The sequence below is a fragment of the Scleropages formosus genome, chromosome 23 (genome assembly GCF_900964775.1).
Source record: "Scleropages formosus chromosome 23, fSclFor1.1, whole genome shotgun sequence".
NCBI classification, from domain to species: Eukaryota; Metazoa; Chordata; class Actinopteri; order Osteoglossiformes; family Osteoglossidae; genus Scleropages; species Scleropages formosus.
Genome location: NC_041828.1, coordinates 5,879,157 through 5,899,048, shown reverse-complemented (window position 1 = coordinate 5,899,048; position 19,892 = coordinate 5,879,157). Strand labels below are relative to the sequence as shown.

Here is a 19,892-nt window from a genome sequence, read left to right as displayed (position 1 = left end):
ACCAGAGCTGTTTGAATGGTCCACTGAGATTTATTCTGCAAATATGAATGAAGAGTGGAAACTGCAGCGAAAGAACAGGACAGAGTCGATGTGCACGCACACGCACAAATTTTGATTTCAGACTTCTGCTTCATGCCAGAAAGCATAATAAAAAAAAGAACATATTAGTCTTTTGAAATTCCAGGGACTGTAATAAATTTGCAATGACATCATCAGACAAAAACCACACAATAAGGAAATGATGTCATTGGTGTTTTTAAAATCTCGTTAAGGGGACTCACTAATGAGTTTTCAGCCGCTGCCGTTGTCCGTGGCAACCGCTCATTTATCATATCCGTATTTCCTCAGGTTGCTTTCTGTAACTCAGGTTCCAGTAGCAGGGAAATACTCACTCTGATTTTACAGTTACACTGCTTTTGACACTGGCAGAGGAGTTTTAATGCACTGTGAAATTATTTTTCAAAATGTGATTTTTAATAGAATAAAAATATCTGTACTGATCCACATCTTTACAAATCATTTTCACCATGATTTCTGTTCTAACCATCAGTCACATTTCCAAAGTCCAGCATTTTAAACCCCCCCACCCCCTCCCCATACAGAACTCCAGCTCCATCTAGCGGAGGAAGCCCAGTGGGTGAAGCACGGCATGGAAAGATGCTGCACCCACAGGACCTCAGCTTTGCCATGTGGTGCCTTGTCCCTCACCTTCCTGTTGTTGACTGGCTCATGTTGTCATAGAATCCTCCTGGACAAGGGAGTCATTTCCATCAGTCCACATTCTGGAAGAGAACGGAGGCCCAGGGGCTGATGGGTATCACGCCAATCTACAATGACAGTGGCCCTGAGATCTCAACCCAAGAGCAAACTGGTCTTTTTTCAAATCATCTTTTTTATTTATCAAATCCATCATTGTCATCTACAAACAGAAAAGTGGGAATTCAAATATCATCATCTTTAAACAGGGAACAGGTACATTTTTTTTAAAAAAAAGGATTTGAAAAAATTTAAATTAAAAAAATTAAATATGAAGACTGAAAAGGAAGGCAGACAGTATTTACATTGATACCCTTGTAACCAATCATTGCTAAGGACATGCTTTGTGTGTCTAATGTGCATTTTGACCGTGTCTGTGTTGGAAAACACAGCTGGTCAGCAGTATGTGTGCCTCTCTACTGCCAATCGCTTAACCAGTGCCAAAGGTTGGTGTGAGAAAGGTGAACAGGAATGTCAAGGTGTAAAATCCTCGCCGAGACCCACTGCAGTGAAAAAAGGGCCCAATGTCTTCAAAACAGAAAACACACTACTTGATCCATGGAAACAAGACAATTCCCTCTGTGGTTGACAAAAATTCATTTTCTTTGTCATAATTGATGTAAAACAGCTTAAAAACACAACTCAGTGGTTAAACCTAAAAAAAAAAAAATTAAAAAAGATACAAAGAACACAGCTTCTGCATGTGACCAGGACCGCAAACGACAGAAAAGAAACGTGATGTTCATTTGTCCCCCATTACTCACTGAAGAAAAGATAGCAACAACTGAGTTTGGTCAACATAATCATGGATTTTCATGCATTTCTTTAAAAATTACTTAAATTCACATTTTACATTTACAATAAAAATCAGGTTTTGTTTAAACAATGCTTTTGCTCAACGAATTCTAGAACAATGACCGATCATGTTTTTTGTTTACATGCCACTCCCCCCAACCAATCAGAATGGCCCAACTGCTCTTAGCTCCACCCCTAACAGACCACACCCACCAGCTTTCACAGCACTCAGCCCCGCCCCTTCATGCACTGTAACTATGAACAGAACCTTACCTCTGTACCATCTCAGCAATGACGGGTTTACATGCTTCGGGTAACAACAGAGGCTGAGAGAAGGAAAAATTACCACAGTAAACACACTTGTTCTGCTTTCTGCACAGACGAACTGGGGTTCGAGGCCAGTGCCTACAGGACCACCTGAGAGAAAGGTCCTCCCCCTTTCCTCATCACCACAGGCGGCATCCCAGTCTCCATCACACAACTTTGGGAGCTCGGGGACATCTTTCAGCATCGCTCCAGCTTTAGGGTCAAAGGGCAGCGCCACACAGAGAATGCTTCACACACACACACACACACACACACACACAAAAGTAAGAAAACATCAACAGAACTACTGTATTTACAAGTGTGACAAGCATGGACTTTCTTTAAATAAGGCTTCAAACATCTTGACTGTATAATAATTGGAGCTACAACAATCATACAACAGGCAATACAGGGAACTGTATTAAAAATAACACACACATACATGATGTGAAAACGGACAACTTCCTCCGTATGAAAACAAGCAAATTTCTGCAGGGTCTCACTGGTCAGGAACATAAAAAATAAGGCCGAACACAAAACACAGACAACCCTTACAGGACATCGCAGTCCCAGTGACCCGTGTGCGGTCGCCTCCGCTAAGCGTTGCACAGTGTACTCTGATCCTCCGTACATGTGCCCAAGTGCAAAGGTCTGTATCGTTGGTTCTGTCTGTTTGTCTTGGGTTTGAAAGTGTGTCCCCTCTCCACTCTGGTCATTCCCACGTAGGATTTAAAAATAAAAAAAAAAATTTAAAAAAAAAGCTTACCAGGTAGACAGTACCTGACAAGGAACACAAACTGTTTGCACATTACAGCAATGATATATTAAGTCATTTATTCTACACACAAGAGCAATTAACTGCTCCCCTTTCGCTCTCTTCTTCTGCCTCATTCGCTCTCTCTCTCTCTCACTCACACACACACACACACACACACACACATTGTGTGGCAAAATATTAACATGCGTACACTGAAGGAGTCCTAAGTTTCTGGTAACACACAGTACTCTGAAGAGGGTTCAACACCGCGTGGTGCTGAGGATGCAACAGGAAGGAGCACTGGAGTGGAACAGGAAGCCAAATGAGCCCGATCAGACGAGCGGCGTCACAAGCCGTGACTGTGCGTTTATTCAAACTGAGAATGACAGGACCCAGCTGGCGAAAATGACCGGGGTGTGACCCGGGACAGTCGGCCCAGGTGGACCGACCAGGCAGGACAGCGCCGGCTTACTAGTGTCTTTTGTGCTGTTTGTCTTCATTTTTAATGCCTCCATTTTTGACTGACACTGAGGGTTGGACCTGTTTTCTCTTTGGCTTCGAGTGCATCCTCCTTCCCCCTCAGTGCCACCACACACAGACACACAGGGAACAGGGTAAGAGTACTGTATGTTACTCAGGCTAGTTCAGTAGTCTCACTCCCTTATTGCTCTCCATCCTCTATCTACTGTGCTCTCCCAGATTGGAATACAATCCAAAGTATCATTTCTTTTCATCGACATTCATCCAGCTCCTGTCATTCCTTCCTCTCAAAACCCCGCCCTCTGGCCACTGCCCCACTCTTAAACCCCTCCTTCTTGGCTGATGTAGAATGCCGCTTCCCTCCTACTGCCATGCAATGGTTGTCGCGGAGAATCTGCCGCCGCCCCGGTGCTGTGGGTGGGGCGTCCACGAATGGATGTGTTGCCATGGTGATGCTGGGGCGGAGGAGGGCGAGGTGGGTCCCTCAGGGAAGGAGGCACGGAGGAAGACTTTATGGGCACGATGCGGGTGTCCATGACTTCACAGTCCACCTGCATCATCATTTCGTAGCCTTTGGCGGAACCATACATGCTCTCTATGGGGGAGGAGTCAGACACGGGGGAGTCAGAGGTGCTAACTGAACACGCTTGCGTGCAGAACACACTCACAGACATGACCCCGCAGACATTTTCCCTTAGAAAAGCAAACATTCCCCAGACAAAACAAGCTTCAGAGACAGAACGGGAGATACCGTTGATGGACATGGCTGGCATCACCAGGGACATTTTGGGCCGTGTGGTTTTGTTGTGGCTGATGGCGGGCAGCAGCAGGTGGTCCTGTGGTGGGCAGAGCACATGGCAAGCACTCAGTCCCAGGAATTTACAATTATGTACAATTAATAATTATGAACAATTATTTACTCATTTGTACAGCTGGGTTATTTTACTAGAGTAATTTAGGGTAACTACCTTGCTCAAGGGTACTAGAGCCAAAGGTGGGGATCAAACCTGCAACCTTTGGGTGCAAAGGCAGTAGCTCTAACCACTACGCTACCAGATATACATTTCACAGGCCTGATATTACAACAAAAAAAGCATTCATACATACACCGGCTCCAAGTGTTATGACTGTTCAAGATATGAATCATCAGAAACACAATCTTTTTTTTCCCTTTAAAAAAAAAATAGTTACTTTTTTCTCTCTCTGTGATGGACACTATGCGCACTAAGATGACAAACTTGCTGCAAAGTGCAATCAAACAACACCGGAGTGTAAGATCACCTCAATTCACTGAACTCAGCTCACTTTCACAGTGTTTACAGGTAAAATAAGGTGTATGTGAGACTTGGTGATTCTAAAAGCAATAGTAAAAACGAGATGTGCTATAGCAGTGGACTCCAGAGTGGAGTCTGAAAGTGCCAAGATGGGATGATTCCACTTATGGGATGAATCTGTCAGCAATCAGTTTTGAACAGTACTTTGTGAAGATAATGTGTTTTATTTTCTCAAATGTTAGTATTAGTATTCGTTTTAAGGTATAGCTTGAAGTTAACCAAAATACGTCTTTTATTATAGCTGTATCCAATATTTTCACAGAACATAACCAGCTTATGAATCATGACTTGTCTCCATCATAATAATAATCATCATCTCTTTTGATTTAGGGATTAAAGTGACTAAGTTATAAACAAAATTACTCAAAAAAAGACTTCCAGTTTCAGTTCTGATCATAAACTGAGGGCACAGCGTATTTAATATAAGTATTAAAACACAACATTTTCAAAGACACCAGACTGAGATATGCGGACAGGTCAAAGCCCAGCCGCACGGCCACTGGGGGAACAAGTAACCACTGCAATGAAGGTCATCGCACTACACTCTCCCTGCTGATCCTACTAGAATCTCACCCGTCTGAAAGACACCACGTAGAATGTATCTTCTCTGCGGTCAATGGCATCAAAGAAGTCACTGTAGATGACTTCAGGTCCAGGAAATACCTGCAACTGACTGTGAGAGGGAGACATAATGGAATACACTCAGTTTTTTTCATTTTAAATTCCTTCTAATCTCAGACTGGTCAGAAGAGACACTATATAAGAGACAGCAGCGTAAACAAACATTAAATAGGGAGTGGATCCATAATCAGGCGTAAAAGGAATGAGGAGGGACTCCAAGGTTTCCTGGGCACCCGACTCACCTTTCCACAGAGCTGTGGGTCTGAACAGGAAGGTACCTGGAGAAGTTGGTCTTTCTGTGTTGGGCTTTCTGCGGAGACACAAAGTAGACAGATCTAAGTCTCGGTGGTAATGGGTAGCAACGAAAACGCACAGGATTACAGGCGTCACCCACAAACCGACAGGTGTCACCTGTCCTCTTCACACCTGAGCCACTCTGGCTTTCTTCGCCATCTTCGGCTTCCCGCCGGACTTCTTCCTGTCGATCTGGTGCCTGTGGGCCCATCCTCTCAGCTCGTCCGCGAGCCTGGGGGGAACGAGCAGGCTGCCGTGTCAGTCCAACAGAAACAAGCAGAACCACGAACCCTGGGAAACATGGTCACAGACCCCAGAGCTCACCTCAGGGACTCGGAGCGGTTGAACTGCCGGCAGTCTGAGGAGGTAAAGTAACGGTCGAGGTCCGGCAGGACCAAGTCCTTCACATCACTGAACACCCCGCTTAGGTTCCTGGAGCAAACGAGGACAAGGGGAGTGTGAGGAGCCACAGATTCATTAACAATATCATCACGTTCGTCATTTTTCTTAATCTATCCAAAATCCTGCCTTCACCAAGAACCACAAAGTGCATAATCACAGCAAGTAATGAATATTTCATGCAACCATCCTGTGTGTGGGCTCTCCTGAAGGGCAACTCATTGAACTCTCTGACTTCATTATGTTCCATGAATCTCATGAGCTTGCCTCAAAGTACAAACTGTGGAATAAATTATTATAGATGCGGGGAGCGCAAATTAAGTATCCGCACTGGGAGAGGAATCGAGAAGAGAACATTAAGGGCGTAACACCGCAGGTGGTTCAACCTCCACAGCTCACCTGAGCTGAAAGGAGTCGGAGGATTCTCTGTCCACGTCGCCTCTCCTCCACCTCTCCTCGCCGTCCTCCTCGCTCTCCAGCCTTTCTTCCCTGGCCCTTTCACTCCCCCGCGTCTTGCTCCTGTCCTCCGCCTCACCGATCTCCAAGAGGTGTCGCCCGGTGAGAGGGGCCGCCCCTTCCCGTAGGCCAGTTTCCAGCTTCCTCTCTGTGATGCTGGGGGGAAGCCAATTACACTTTGACAGGGAAAGTTGTCCCCCCCAAACGCTGACATACCCTTCAGGTGTGACGTGTCTTAAGAACACAAGGCAAACTAAAAAGTCGCATTTTGTCCCCCAAGTGCTTCTCACCTGACAGGTCTGAAACTGAAGGTGATGAAGAGCAGCAGCACCATGATGCACACGGCTCTCTTATTGTTTCCCGATTCACTGCCCTATCAGGGACCAGTAGAGAGGGGGGGTCTTTATACGTCACACAGGCCACACAAAACCCAACATCGCTTTGCAATCACAGGCTTCCCTTATAAGGTGACCTTCTAGACATTACACAACTTCCTTCGCGTTCACATCTAATAAGGCCAGCAGTTCATTTTCACAGATATGAAGCAGTTTCACAGCCACGGAGCTAAAAGTAACACGTCAACTGGTCAAAACGATGCGCTTGACTGATCTGATCTCTATCGCAGTTTCTTCAGTGCGTTTGTAAGCAGCGCATAAACATGCATGTCATCCAAAAAAACAAGACGAGGTGCTAAAAACGACAGTCTTCTCATTGTTGAGTAAATAACGTTTTGTTAAAGGGAGGGTGGGAGGCACGGTGGCGCAGCGGGTTTGGCCAGGTCCTGCTCTCTGGCGGGTCCGGGGTTCGAGTCCCGCTTGGGGTGCCTTGTGATGGACCGGCGTCCCGTCCTGGGTGTGTCCCTTCCCCCTCCAGCCTTATGCCCTGTATTGCTGGGTTAGGCTCCGGCTCACCGTGACCCCGCTCGGGACAAGCGGTTTCAGACAGTGTGTGTGTGTGTGTGTGTGTGTGTGTATTTAGTTCTACTGTGTGTCAGAGCACCAGGTGCTGCCTCCTCTGTGTACTCCAATTAACCACACCAGTCAAGCAGAGACACGTTCAAGGACAACGAGACGAGAGCACCACAGGAGACCCAAGGGATGTTTCTGAGAAGAACGGTTCTTCACCCTCACCCTGAACATTTTAAACAGTGTTACTCGTGTGGAAGGAAAAAGCGGATGGACGCTTAGTCCAAGCATACCAATCGGGATTCCGATCATAAGAACGAAAGCAACGGACTCCCTCCCTCAGCCCAAGCAGAGTGAAGTACAGTACAGTGCAGTACAGTACCTCTTTCCCAGCCAGCCTCTCACGCAGCGCCTGGTTCTCCCTGCGGAGACGCTCGTTCTCCCTCTGTGCCTCCCTCAGCTGGGCCTCCAGGCTCTGCAGGTACTCCTTCTTTTTCTTGCGGGACTGACAGGCCGACTCGCGGTTCTTAATCATCCGCTGCTGCCGCTTCAGGACTTTCATCTGGGGCCACAGAGTAATTATTCAACGGTAATTATTAAGACAGTTATACATTAACACCCAGGAAAATGTAGGCGACTACAGTGCAGACACCCACCCACACCCACAGACAGACTCTCTCTGTCACCTACACTGGCAAAACAAGATCACATTTTAATGCATAATACACACAAACAGAAAACACTAACATGCCTGGTCACAGCAACAGTTCAGGGGTTAACACAGTATTTATATAGACGGTATGCACGCACACACACACACACACACACACACACACACACACCCCTTGGAGTCAGCATCAACAGCATCCTATACACTCGGTATGCAGAGAGACCGACACACATCAGGAGGGAGTGACTGAAAGGACACGCAGTGCCCCACGGCACCCACTTACATCAATGTCATTGCTGTTGGTCCCTGGCAGTGACGTTGCAGGGATGATGGGCTTTGCGGTGGCTGGAGCGGCCGGGGCGGCGCAGTGAGACAGGCTAGGAGACACGGGTTCCACCTTGACGATGGCCGGGGCCGACCCCAGGCAGACCGGCGGGGAGAGGACTACTATTGGGGGGAGGGGGTCCAAAGCCATACAGCAGAGATTAGAATTCGGGAGTGAAGTCAAGATCAGCGCATTGACACGATTCCTTATTAATTACAGATGACAACAACAACATGGCACCAAGAGGTACATGCATGCAGCCTTTCAAGTGAGCGGTGGGCAACCCTAAACCATGAGGTCCAGACTCCCACAGGTGTAAAAGCAAATCAGTGGGCGCTTCGGGCGAGATACCACATCAGGTGACGCTTTAATACAATAAAGACTGGATCGAAACAATTATCAATAAAGCATTAATGAGAAATTAAGTTATAAAGAACACAAATGAATTTATTAATTAAAAAATTAATTTGAATTAATTTAACAAGCACGACTGGGGGCTGCGGGAACTCCTTCTGATAACTCCAGTCATGCACTCTGCATGCAAAAACGCTCAACGGGATCGCGTACTGACAATTGAAGCATATGTAAAGCACCGAGCCGACTTCCTCCATCACCCCTCATCGAGGCGCGGAACTCACCAGGCCGGTTCTGGTCCATGCTAGGCAGGCTCTGCAGGATGAGCGCCTTGGCGGGACTGGGGCTCTGCGAGACGGGCAGCGTGGCCACGCACACGGGCCGCGGCTGGATGGGCGGCTTACTGCTCAGGATGGTGCTGGCTTTGAGGGCAGCGGGAGACGGTGCAACTGGAGGACGGCGGAGTAGGGTGGCCAGAGGGAGGGAGGGAACAGCAGAAAATTAAACGTGCAACAAATGTGAACAGTGAGAGGAAACAGGAGCTGGTTGATACAGGTGAGAGCAACGCAAACACGTTCCATTTAGGGTCAGCGGCTTCCCTACCGACAGCCTGGGCCTGCGGTTCACTGCCAGAGTGGGTCTGTGTCTGGGGCTGCTGAGGTTGGCTGGACGGGGTCAGGGTCACCTGCACCGTTCCCACAGGGGGCGACAGAATGTCTCCAAACATGTAAGGGGGCGTCGGAGGGTTCTCGCCCTTCACGATAACCTGTGGTTGAGGTCGAGAGAGCGTACGCGGGACAGTTACGCGGGAACCACGGCACAGCACCTCTGCCTCCAAAGAATGGTGTGTGAATGGATGGAGCGTGATGGGTGGCTCACCTGCGTTTCGGGGGCCGAGGACAAGGAGCAGTCTGAGGTCAGCGAGGAAGCAGGAGACAGAGGCTCCGCCTTCACCTGAAACACTGAGACAAACACACACACACAACCGCATCAAGAATGAAAGCAAAGCAACGTCAGTGGCTTCAGAAAGCACTTTAAACACGGGCTCAGGCATTTGGTGATGGATTCGAACATTTGCTAGACAGAATAAAACTGCTTCTTTTTACCGAAATGTAAATATCTTTTCGGTGTTACAGAATGTGGCCAGAAAGCGTAAACGGGCTGAGCCTTTTCACAGGTACTCTGGTACTTATATCCATGGGATTTAAACCAACAAGCCACAAATTACATGTCTCTTGAAACATCATCTGCCAAATATGCTGCTTCAGGATTGCATTTTGAATTATTCTCCTATTTCACACTTTACAAGATGCTGAAAGTATTTGGATCAGGATGTGTTTCTAGAGGATCTAATAAAGCAAGAGAGCCCCATGAGAAAGGAGCCCTTGAACGCCCCCGTTGGACATCCTCGACGTTCGGCTTACGTGATCCAGCAAAGTGAGGAAAGCCGCTTCGCTAAACACCCTCGGATCTCCCATTACGGTGAGAAACACGGTGCAAGCACAGCCACAGTGAAAGCGACACTTACACATATCCACAGGCAGGGGCTGTGCCATGGTCGTGTCGTCGTGGAACACGGGGCTTTCTCCTTGAAAGAGGACAATTCAACGGGTGGAATCGGAAACGAGAACAGAAATGTACTGTATTATAAATAAAATATAAATAAAACATGCCTCCACGTCCATCTGGGCTCCAGAATTACGTGCGGATCTTTTTGCTCGTTTTTCCATACCGAGGATGCAAATTATCTGTATGTCTATGTAAACAGCTGAATTCCTCAACGCAAGAGACGCCGCGATCGCAGCGACCTGTCCGGCTGGTTTTAATTGGAACGCGCCGTCTTACAGGAAACTTTTGTCAAAATAACTCCTCGGTCACGACTCCCTTCAATCCTTTATCGACACAACACTGTTTCCGTGTGAAACAGAAGCACATCCAGACACAAATATTTAAAGCAAAGCACAAGACTGATTTCACTCTCTTCACATAGCTGTTAGAGTTTATATACAGATTTCACTTTCAGACAGTCCTCACCTGGGAGAAGGTTGTCACTAAAGTGTTTCCACGGCGACGTGGGGTTGTCAGGATCGAGGGTCAGGATGAGATCGTTATCGACCTTGAAGGGGAGAATCAGGCGCTAAAGGTGTGACAGCACTAAAGATGATACCTCATTCGGAAATACGTGTTTAAGACTTTATATTAGTGTGTTTAATATTGTTATTTTTTGGCAGACTTTTATTACTAATATACTGTTCCCTGCACCTTTCTTCCTAAAGTCAAGTGTTGTGAAAAGCATCTTTTGAACTTGGCATATAAAACTATTTATAACATAATTAACTACATTTTATACGAATGTATAATTGAGTCCACCACTGGATGGGCCACACACTCATGATCAATACGGGTCATTGTATCGAGCGGTACTGTATTGTACCCCGAAATGGACCATGTTAGAAAGACAGCAGGCCTGCACAGCTCCTATTCATGGATTTTACCAGGGAATTCTATTTCTGCACTCTTACCATGGCGTCGTACTTCAGCCCTCTGGCGAAGTCTCCGTCCTCTCCCTCCTCCATGCTCTCGCACTGGTACAGACAGGCATCTGACAGAGACGAGGAGGAGAGGCAATGAGAGCGGCCTTCACGCCAACATTAACTCGCCGAGCCCTTTTTTTTTTTTTTTTTTTTTTAAACACCTCGCTCGGGTGTCTCACAGCAGTTCACCGTTTTATTCCGTTTAATGAGATGCCCACACCTCTGCTGAAGTGTCTACATCTGGTGCACATTCATACTGGTACAGCTATAAGAAGCTTTAAGTTGATTTTATTTTTTCCCCCCCTCATGCAGGCTTCTTGAGTCGGAGCAGCTGGTACACGAGCGCGTGAGGAACTGGATCTGGGACGTTAAGTGTTGCCAGTTCAGGTCCCTGGAGGTGACCTGCTGCTGTGGCAGGAATCTCAAGAAAACACCCGGTGGTATAAATCAGCAAACTGTCACACACCTGCTCATGTTTACAATGGATACAAGCAGCTGCAACCAAAATGCGAAACAGAATTATGACGAACGAGGCTCCGAGTCCCCGCGCTCCTGTTCACAGCCGCACACCGCAGGTAACTGCTGGTAAACATTACTGTCAACGCCACGAAACAGGTAACGTTCACCGACAGCACTGCCTGCTATGTGCAAACGTATAATTGCGCTTAAAACGTCACTGAAATAAAGGTCTGTCGAAACACCATACAGTCTATTTCACAATAAAATACATCACCTTAAAAAAGCATAAATGACAGGTGAGCAAATGGAGTACAGATCAGTGAACGTCAACATAACTACAATCAATTGTTAATTATTGTTATTATTATTAATAATAACCTTTATTGCAGTGACACCTTTGTCTCTATATAACTGCCTACAGATGATCAGCTTTACAGTGATCCACCCATGTATTTAGTACAGTATTCTTACCACAGCGCTGCACAAGTATCTCGTGCAAGGGCACTACGGCAAGTGGGGGATTGGAACCGAGAGCCTTCCGATTCCAGGCTGAGAGCTCGATCCAGGACAGCACCGGACACTCATGGGGTTTTTTCGGACAAGTACGTGTGTAGACAGAGCGTTCGGTGCCGCCGCTCGTCGTCATCTGAAGCACGACAGCACTCAGCGTACTGGTTGGAGCTGTTGCCTTCAGCTCCGAAGAACCCAGGTTCAAAACCCACTTCCTGTGCAGAACCCTTGAGCAACGTTCTCGCGCCAAAACACTCGAGGAAATATTACCCTTTTGTAAAAATAGCATAAACTGCAAGCAACTTTAGTTAGGGGGGCACGGTGGCAAGATGGGCTTGGCCAGGTCCTGCTCTCCAGTGGGTCAGGGGTTCGAGTCCCGCTTGGGGTGCCTTGCAATGGACTGGTGTCCCGTCCTGGGTGCGCCCCCTCCTCCTCCAGCCTTGCGCCCTGTGTTGCCGGGTTAGGCTCCGGCTCCCCGCGACCCCGTATGGGTCAAGCGGTTCAGACAGTGTGTGTGTGCCCCTGCGAGCAGCTTAACATTGTAAATCACTTTGGAGAAAAGTGTCAGATAATTAATAAATGTGACGAAGGGGTGGTAGTGAGATGTTTGCATCAGTACAGGGATGACATGGGATCATGTGTACAGACAGGATGATCACACACACACAGAGAACAAACAGACCCACTGTAAGTAAACACGCACATACACAAAGTCAATAGGATCGGATCCTGTTCAATCTACTTCTCTTTCCTTTTCATCTTTTGTGTACACAACAGGTACCCGCGTGGGCGCGCGCGCGAGCAACACTCTCTCTGTCACGGGCCATCCGGCTTTCTGCCGCCTCCACTCCACAGCATCTCAGGCCAGAGTCAGGGCCAGCTTTCGCAGTGTTGAGCGGTAACACTCCGCACACTCGCAGCGCTCCTCCATTTCTCTCTCTCTCTCTCTCTCTCACACACACACACACACACACACACACGTACAAACACGACACGCGGGCGCGCGCGCAGCACTTACTCACCCCAGTCCTCGCTGGTCAGCAGGTTGTCAGCAAAAAAGCGGCTGTCTAAGTCAGACAGGAGATCCGCGGTCATCGCCCACCCGGTCTCTGTGTGCCCCCGAGTGAGTATATATAATAATAATTATGCGTGTCCTCGGTGTGTATGATCCTCCGCAGGAAGCCCCGGCCGGGCGGCTACGGCTAGCTAGCAGCGGCCGAACCACACTGACTGACCACAGAAAACGCCCCACACGTGAGCCTGCACTAGCCAGAACCCGGCCGAAACATTACACGATGAATTGAAACACGAAGCGATCTCTGTATCGAACACGTGGTGGTGTGCGAATTTCTGTTTTCGTTAATAATCCCCGTTCGATCTACAACGCGTTTCCATCTGACATACAGACAAGGAAACACATTTTCCCAGCGCAATCCCTCCTGCGATTGTCCCCCGCGTCCAATTGGGATAGAGCATCATGACGGGCGTCTATCTCGTCCAATAGGACTTCGTAAGATCTCTCATTGGTGAGGTGGAAACCCAATCACTTTTAGCTTTGGCAAGACAGAACTTCAAAGATGATTCGGCCCAATCATGCGCTATGAATTTGAGTGACAGGAAGGAAAACGAATAGTAATGTGGCAATGCCTAGCGTCCCAACTGATTGACAAATGATATCTACCAATGGACGTAGATGTATGTAATGCATCATATTTTTGTCCCCGCAGAAAATACGGAATTTTGGAAAAAGCCGGAAAAATAAAATGTAACACATGCCTTCGGTGTAGATAGCCAAATATCATATACATACGTCCAAATTTGCTAATAAAAACCTATACTTTGTGTTTTTCTTAAAGAAGTTAAGCACTATAAACACTTTTGATGAGTGTAATAATAAGTACATTAAAAGACTGTTCATTACAGTAATATTTTTAGCCGTGTTGATATAAAATCTCTGGTTATTGGAATGTTTTGTAAGTTTCTGTGTATTTATTTTTATTTCTTTACTTATTTTTTTTTGTTTGCTTCTCCTCGCTAGGTTAGAAATGTTCGGGATTATTGTTTCTGCATTGTGTTTGAACTGTTTAATTTAAAAAAAATGTCTTTGGTTTAGGTTACTAAGACTGCTCAGTATACGAATAAGGTAGGAATACGTCTTTTGCTGTAAATTCTTACATTGTGAAAAGTAGGTTTGCTAAGGACTGGTTTGCCGGTCACAGTTCTGGCCGCGTGAGCCGCACTGGTTACGTAAAACCCCGCCCCCTAACGGAAGTCGAGTGGGCAGCGCGTTCCCGCCCGATCGCTGAGAACTCGCATTGACTCCGGAGTCACACTGATCGGGTGTGAACGCGGTGTGGGCGCGAGCGCATCAAACCCCCGACTGTCGGTTATTCTCAAGTTTCATAAGTAAAAATCGAACTCTAATGTCAGTGCGGATGTCTCTAGTGATCGAGAAGATTGTTTTATTGTCCAAAGATGCACCGCTTGGTGAAAGTGCTATTTGATCATCTTGCAAAATATCTTATTCGTACAAGTGAATTTATGTGGAAAAGAACTTTAACTGTGGTCTCTTTATAAATAAATATAGTAGTAAATGGACACAATCTTGGCCTGCAGTAACTTTTAAGTGTATGTTTCCATATTTGAGTACTCGTGTCTTTTTATGCTCTTATTTCTATCTGTTCTGTTTGTTTAATATTTCTTTATGTTTTATATTTGTCTTGTTAATAATTTAAAAAAAAAATACCTGTGATATAGAAGAACCGATCGCACTTAAACTAGTAGTAGTTTATTTTTGCAGAAACTACTTCAAAGCCCAATTTTAATGTAAAATTAGGGACCAAAAAACATCTGAGCTAAACCTCTGTCTGAAGGCTGGAAATTTTGGAACATTTTTAAGGAGAATACAATAGATGTGCTTAGCATATTCCACACTTTCTGCTGAGGTCTCGGTGGCTGCAAAATTAAGTGAAATATGAAGCGTTAATTCCCATGTGTTTCACCATCCCTTGAGGATTTTTACTACCATGTTGATCATGTTGATTAACTTCATACTTGACACACTGTGGTAAAGGGACACCAGAAGCTGAATTTTCATGTCCTAACTTATCCATGTCTTTGCAGAGTTAATTAATTAGATTCAATTGATGTGCAGGCTGAATATAACTCAATAGAAGTGCAGTAAAAATATTTTTATACTTTAGAAAAATCACTTTTTGTTCAAATCCCCCTGGGGAATCTAGTTCCTAACATTTACACACTCATTCTCCATAACCACTAGTCTTAATGCAGGGTCATAGCACCCTGGAGCCTATCCCTAAAGGTTTTAAGGTACCAGAGTATCTAAATTTTCCCTGAAATTGCTCCAGTAAAATTATCCAGCTGTATAAATGGGTAAATAACTGTAAGTAACTTAACGTTCCAAAAGTGCCACCAAAAAATTCTCCCTTAAATATTTTTTGTTTCAAGATCTTATCAAAGATTAAAAGGGTAATTATTTTAAGGAACAGAATGTGATACTCTTGCTGTCCACAGCTTTTTAAAACAATCCAGCAAGGGTTTGCTCCCCCCTCACTCTTTCCACTGCGTAAACCCAATAAAATAAATTTAAATGAAATTAAATTACAGTATCTACAACTGGTTATAGCATGCTTTCAAAGATCTGCTAAAATGTAAAAACCATGGCAGAGTTTTCAAGACCAAGAATCCCAGAAATATGAGTTTTGCTCATGCAGTGAATTCCTGTACCTTTTTCCACAGTATTCCTGCTGTATTCAGTTTTTTTTTCAGTCCACTTGCACACCTGCGTTGTAAGCATGTGTGTTGGACATTTCTGCAATTCACATCCGGTTATGACTCTTGCACTGAGACAGAAATAATTAGTGTGTTCCTGTGTATTTCACAAGAGCCCAAACACATAAATCGAGATAGATCGCAGAGGTCTAGCAAGTACACTTCATAGGAAAAGGACCAAAATGGACATTTTTCTCTGCTTTTGTCTTCTGGTTTGTGCAACAGTTCCAGTTTTCTGCTGTGGTAAGTCTATTTTCATCCATTTCAAAAATCTCTTCAATTTTAGATATATTTGTTTATTAATAGATGCTGTCATTACCGATCTTATTGTCACTGTTGCTGTGCTTTAATCTGACATGTCCCTTCAGGTTTTTCCACTTCTATGAATATAGGAGGTTCAGCAGCAGTGAAACCCAGAAGAGTAGATGAGAAAACTATGGTGTCTTTAAGATGTGGGGTCACCAGGAAGAGTAAAGTGACCTGGAGTAGAGAGACAGTTAATGGACAAAAAGAGGACATCCTGACTGATGACAGAGGACATTCTACGAAACACATTAACGATCCACACAAGAAATTTAACACGGAAGCGGACTCATCTCTTCTGATAAGCAGAGTATCTTGGATGGATTCTGGGAAATACTTCTGCGATGGAATTCTGGTGGAGGTCTTGATTGTGGGTGAGTAACGTTGATACCGTCCGGAGTCCAGGTGATTTCTTCAAGCCAAAGATCAGCCTCATTGAAACAGGCGTTTGGTAGAAGTAAGAACGTTGATTTCGGGCAGATAAATAAAATAAAAGAGGCAGCTGGTAATCGAGTGATTGTCAAAATTAGCTTTTTTTAGTTTTAGTTTTAGTTTTAGTTTAGTTTTAGTTTTCCAAATTTAGTTTCTCAATTTTTCTGACTCCCTTCCAGCTCTACATAAATTTTTTAATTTATATATTTAGCTGATGCTTTTCTGAGGGGGCATGGTGGTACAGCGGGTTTGGTCTGTGCCTGCTTTCAGGTGGGTTTGAGGTTCAAGTCCTGCTTGGAGTGCCTTGCAATGGATTGGCGTCCTGTCCTGGGTGTGTCCCCTCCCCCCTGGCCTTATGCCCTTTGTTGCTGGGTTGAGCTCTGGCTTGCTGCGACTCTGCTTGGGAGAGGTGGTTTCAGACTGTGTGTGTGTGTGTGTGATGCTTTTCTCCAACGTGACTTACAGTGCTAAGCTTGCAATTACTTACTGATTTATACAGCTGGGTAATTTCACCGGTAAGTACCTTGCTCAGGGGTACTGCAGCTGGAGGTGGGGATCAAGCCTGTGACCAAAGGTCCGAAGGCAGCAACTCTAATGACTACACTACCAGCTGTCCCCCTCTTTTTACAGTTTAAGTTTGTTGTTGTACTGCATGTTTTGCCTGAAATTATTATTTTAATGAACTTTAATAATTCAACTGTTTGCTTTATGCTTTCACATCCTTTGAACTGTCATCTCTATGTAAAGCTCTGAGTACACATAACAGCATTCCTGTAAGGACATAATTTTGTTGCATATATAACTTACACAGCTGCATGTTTTGATAATGGAGACACTTTCATCCACCGCCGAAACGCTGCATATGAATAAAGATTTACTGTGTCCACCACACAAATGGGACCGAGTCCATAACAACTTTTTTAATGCAGGCTTAACAACAGATGTCCCTCGATTTATTCATGTTAGGCTCTGTAAAAACCTTTGATAGAGATGTACTAAATTAAACATTCAATGTAACACTTTTATTTATTTATTTACTTTTCATCAACCACTCGTCCAGTGCAAGGTTGCAGTGTTCCAGTGCCTATCCTGGAAATGTAAGGTGTGAGTCATGGTACACCATAATGTAGATGGGGCATGAGGCCATTGCAGGTTCCCCAGAAGATACGATATGGATAAGAATAAGAAAAGATACATGAGATACGAATATGAATAAAAAAAGATACATGATTCTATGATTCTTAGTAACTTATTTTCACAGGTTCCCCGGAAGAAGCTGACAGCAGGATCACTGAAGAACAGACAGATGCAGTCATGCCTACAAGTATTTACACATAACTTCCCTTTTCTGAGTACTGGCTCAAAAAATCTGTTCTGTCATTTTTTACTCTGTCATTTTAAACTGAGAGGATGGTTTTACTTTATTATACCGAAAAGAAACTTTGGCGTTTCGTGTCAACCCAAATAATAATAATAATCATAATAATAATAATATTGTTGGTCAAAGTACAAAGGTCATTCAAATATTAAGAGCAAACAATAAAATTTTCCTTTCTTTGTGTTTTTCAGGTCTCACAATAACAGCAACCAGGAAAGAAGGAAATAGCACAAGAAATGGAGACAGTTTCCCACTTTCCCACTTTCCCACTTCACTATGGTCGACTATACTGGCTGCTGTGCTCGCTGTGCTCATTGTAGCTGTGCTTCTGGTGGTTCTTGGGAAACCCCTCTCCAAAAAAAGAGGTCAACAGTTCTCTTCACGCATCTAATTCGTAGTGTGACACTTTTTCACCAACTCCACATGGCCATGTTTAATTTACCTGAATCAGATCATCAGTACAGTGACTTTACTAATTAAATAAAGTGAAGACCAGCTCAGTACTGATCTGTTATAAGTCGCTTTGGACAAAAGCGTCTACTAAGTGAATAAATGTAAACGTAAATGTACTGTTATTCAGTAAACTAAGTCAAATCAGAACTAGAGTTAAGGCGAGGCTTAGGGTTAAAGTTAGAGTTAGGGTTACAGTTATGGTTAGGCTTAGAGTTAGGGTTAGGGTTAGGGTTATAGCTGATGATGACAGAACGGTGAATGACAAGTTCTCTCTTGACTGCCAGCAGACCTCAGCAGCAGACGGTACTCGCTGGGTCCCTCTCTATTTGATATACTTGGATGTACACTGCAAGATTAACACTGTCCTTTTTTCCCAGTTTCGTCCCATGGTCATTTGTTTGCTGTGTCTTCATCTGCCTTACAGTCAGAGGTCAACAAACTACAGGCGATCATATTTATGAATCGACTGGGGACTTGGCCAAAGAAGAACACAGTAAGTTTACTTTGGGATACCTGTTTTAGCACCTTGGACAGCAGGAACAAAGGCATGAATATTTAGAAGAAAAAGTGAACAATTAGAGCAAAGAAGGTGCTATTAGTAGTTTATAGTACAAACAAGCTCTTGCGATTATCACAATTATTTTGGCTTCATCTCTCAGCAGACTGGACTGATTTATTCACTCAGTGTCGATAGCCACCTTTCCTAGGGAACGGCCACAGTGGTCCAGAACCTATTCTGGGAGCACGGGGCACTAGACTTGTCAGGATACACCATACAAGCTGAGTGTGAATCAACCCTACAATCCTATTGCACAGCCCAAGAACTGCTAGACACTTGTGTTTCACCCTGCACCACAGTGCTGCCCATGAATTGAATTACTTCATCTTAAACTAATTTTTTATAGCTAATTGATTGACTCATCCGTGTAGTTCCGTTCACACGAGCACAGAAATGTTATAGTTTAAGAAAAATAAGTGAGATGTAGGTACACATCCTCTTAAAAAATTAATGCATTTTACAAATATTTTACAAGACACTTTTGCATTTGGATTTGAAAGGATAAAAAAAATTGTATGAAAAGGACAATGTTTTGTATCATCAAGTGAAATTGTTTAATTCCACAGGTCCCGGAAAAACACCAGACTGCATTTACTATTGTGCCCAGAATCCACAGGCTACAGACCAGACCAACAATAATTTTTAAGGAATGAGTGAAAGTTTTCCACCACATCATGTGTCTGTCCCCAAATGGGGCAACAGCAGCCATTCCACCGAGACAGCAAGTGATGGAAAAAGGTGAAACAAAAAAGACCCATTTAATCAGTGCTGCACCACAGACTCTCTCAGAATAAATAGGTATTCCCTAAATCAGACATTAAAACTATATAAAATGTCAAGTTCAGCATGTGGTTTTGTATTGCATTCATACTTTCTATCAAATTAAATGTTTAACTTCTGTATGATGGTGACAAGTTGACTGTTTTGTCTTCTTAAGAGCCAAGACACACATTAATGGACTGTACTTTGTTCACATCCCTACCCAGCATGGCAGTGTTGGGCACAACCTCATGAGAGGTT

General features: G+C 44.7%; 1 protein-coding gene across 3 annotated transcripts; it reads right to left on the bottom strand.

Annotated features, from left to right (window-relative positions):
• Positions 1-897: 897 nt before the first annotated feature.
• On the bottom strand, positions 898-13,436 carry atf6b (activating transcription factor 6 beta). Of its 3 annotated transcripts, none has more exons than XM_018754488.2 (17): positions 12,978-13,436; positions 10,975-11,054; positions 10,487-10,568; positions 9,981-10,040; positions 9,332-9,414; positions 9,056-9,218; positions 8,737-8,901; positions 8,057-8,220; positions 7,486-7,665; positions 6,489-6,571; positions 6,142-6,354; positions 5,668-5,775; positions 5,476-5,575; positions 5,292-5,359; positions 5,002-5,101; positions 3,846-3,930; positions 898-3,689 (listed from the first exon to the last, which is right to left on the bottom strand). In XM_018754488.2, the coding sequence occupies exons 1-17, from the start codon at positions 13,048-13,050 to the stop codon at positions 3,415-3,417; spliced, it is 2,082 nt and encodes a 693-aa protein (XP_018610004.1). In that variant the 5' UTR covers positions 13,051-13,436; the 3' UTR covers positions 898-3,414. The 3 variants fall into 3 exon arrangements, with proteins under 3 accessions (XP_018610004.1, XP_018610005.1, XP_018610006.1); XM_018754489.2 differs by having other exon boundaries at positions 8,057-8,217; XM_018754490.2 differs by lacking the exon at positions 9,981-10,040.
• Positions 13,437-19,892: the final 6,456 nt, after the last annotated feature.

Excerpts from the sequence above, each read along its gene's own strand:
- atf6b (XM_018754488.2), bottom strand. The coding sequence starts at position 13,050 with ATGACCGCGGATCTCCTGTCTGACTTAGACAGCCGCTTTTTTGCTGAC. Across the intron at positions 9,415-9,980 it reads GCCCCTGCCTGTGGATATGT|TGTTTCAGGTGAAGGCGGAG; the intron begins GTAAGTGTCGCT and ends TGTTTGTCTCAG. Across the intron at positions 6,572-7,485 it reads AGAGGCTGGCTGGGAAAGAG|GGCAGTGAATCGGGAAACAA; the intron begins GTACTGTACTGC and ends GGTCCCTGATAG.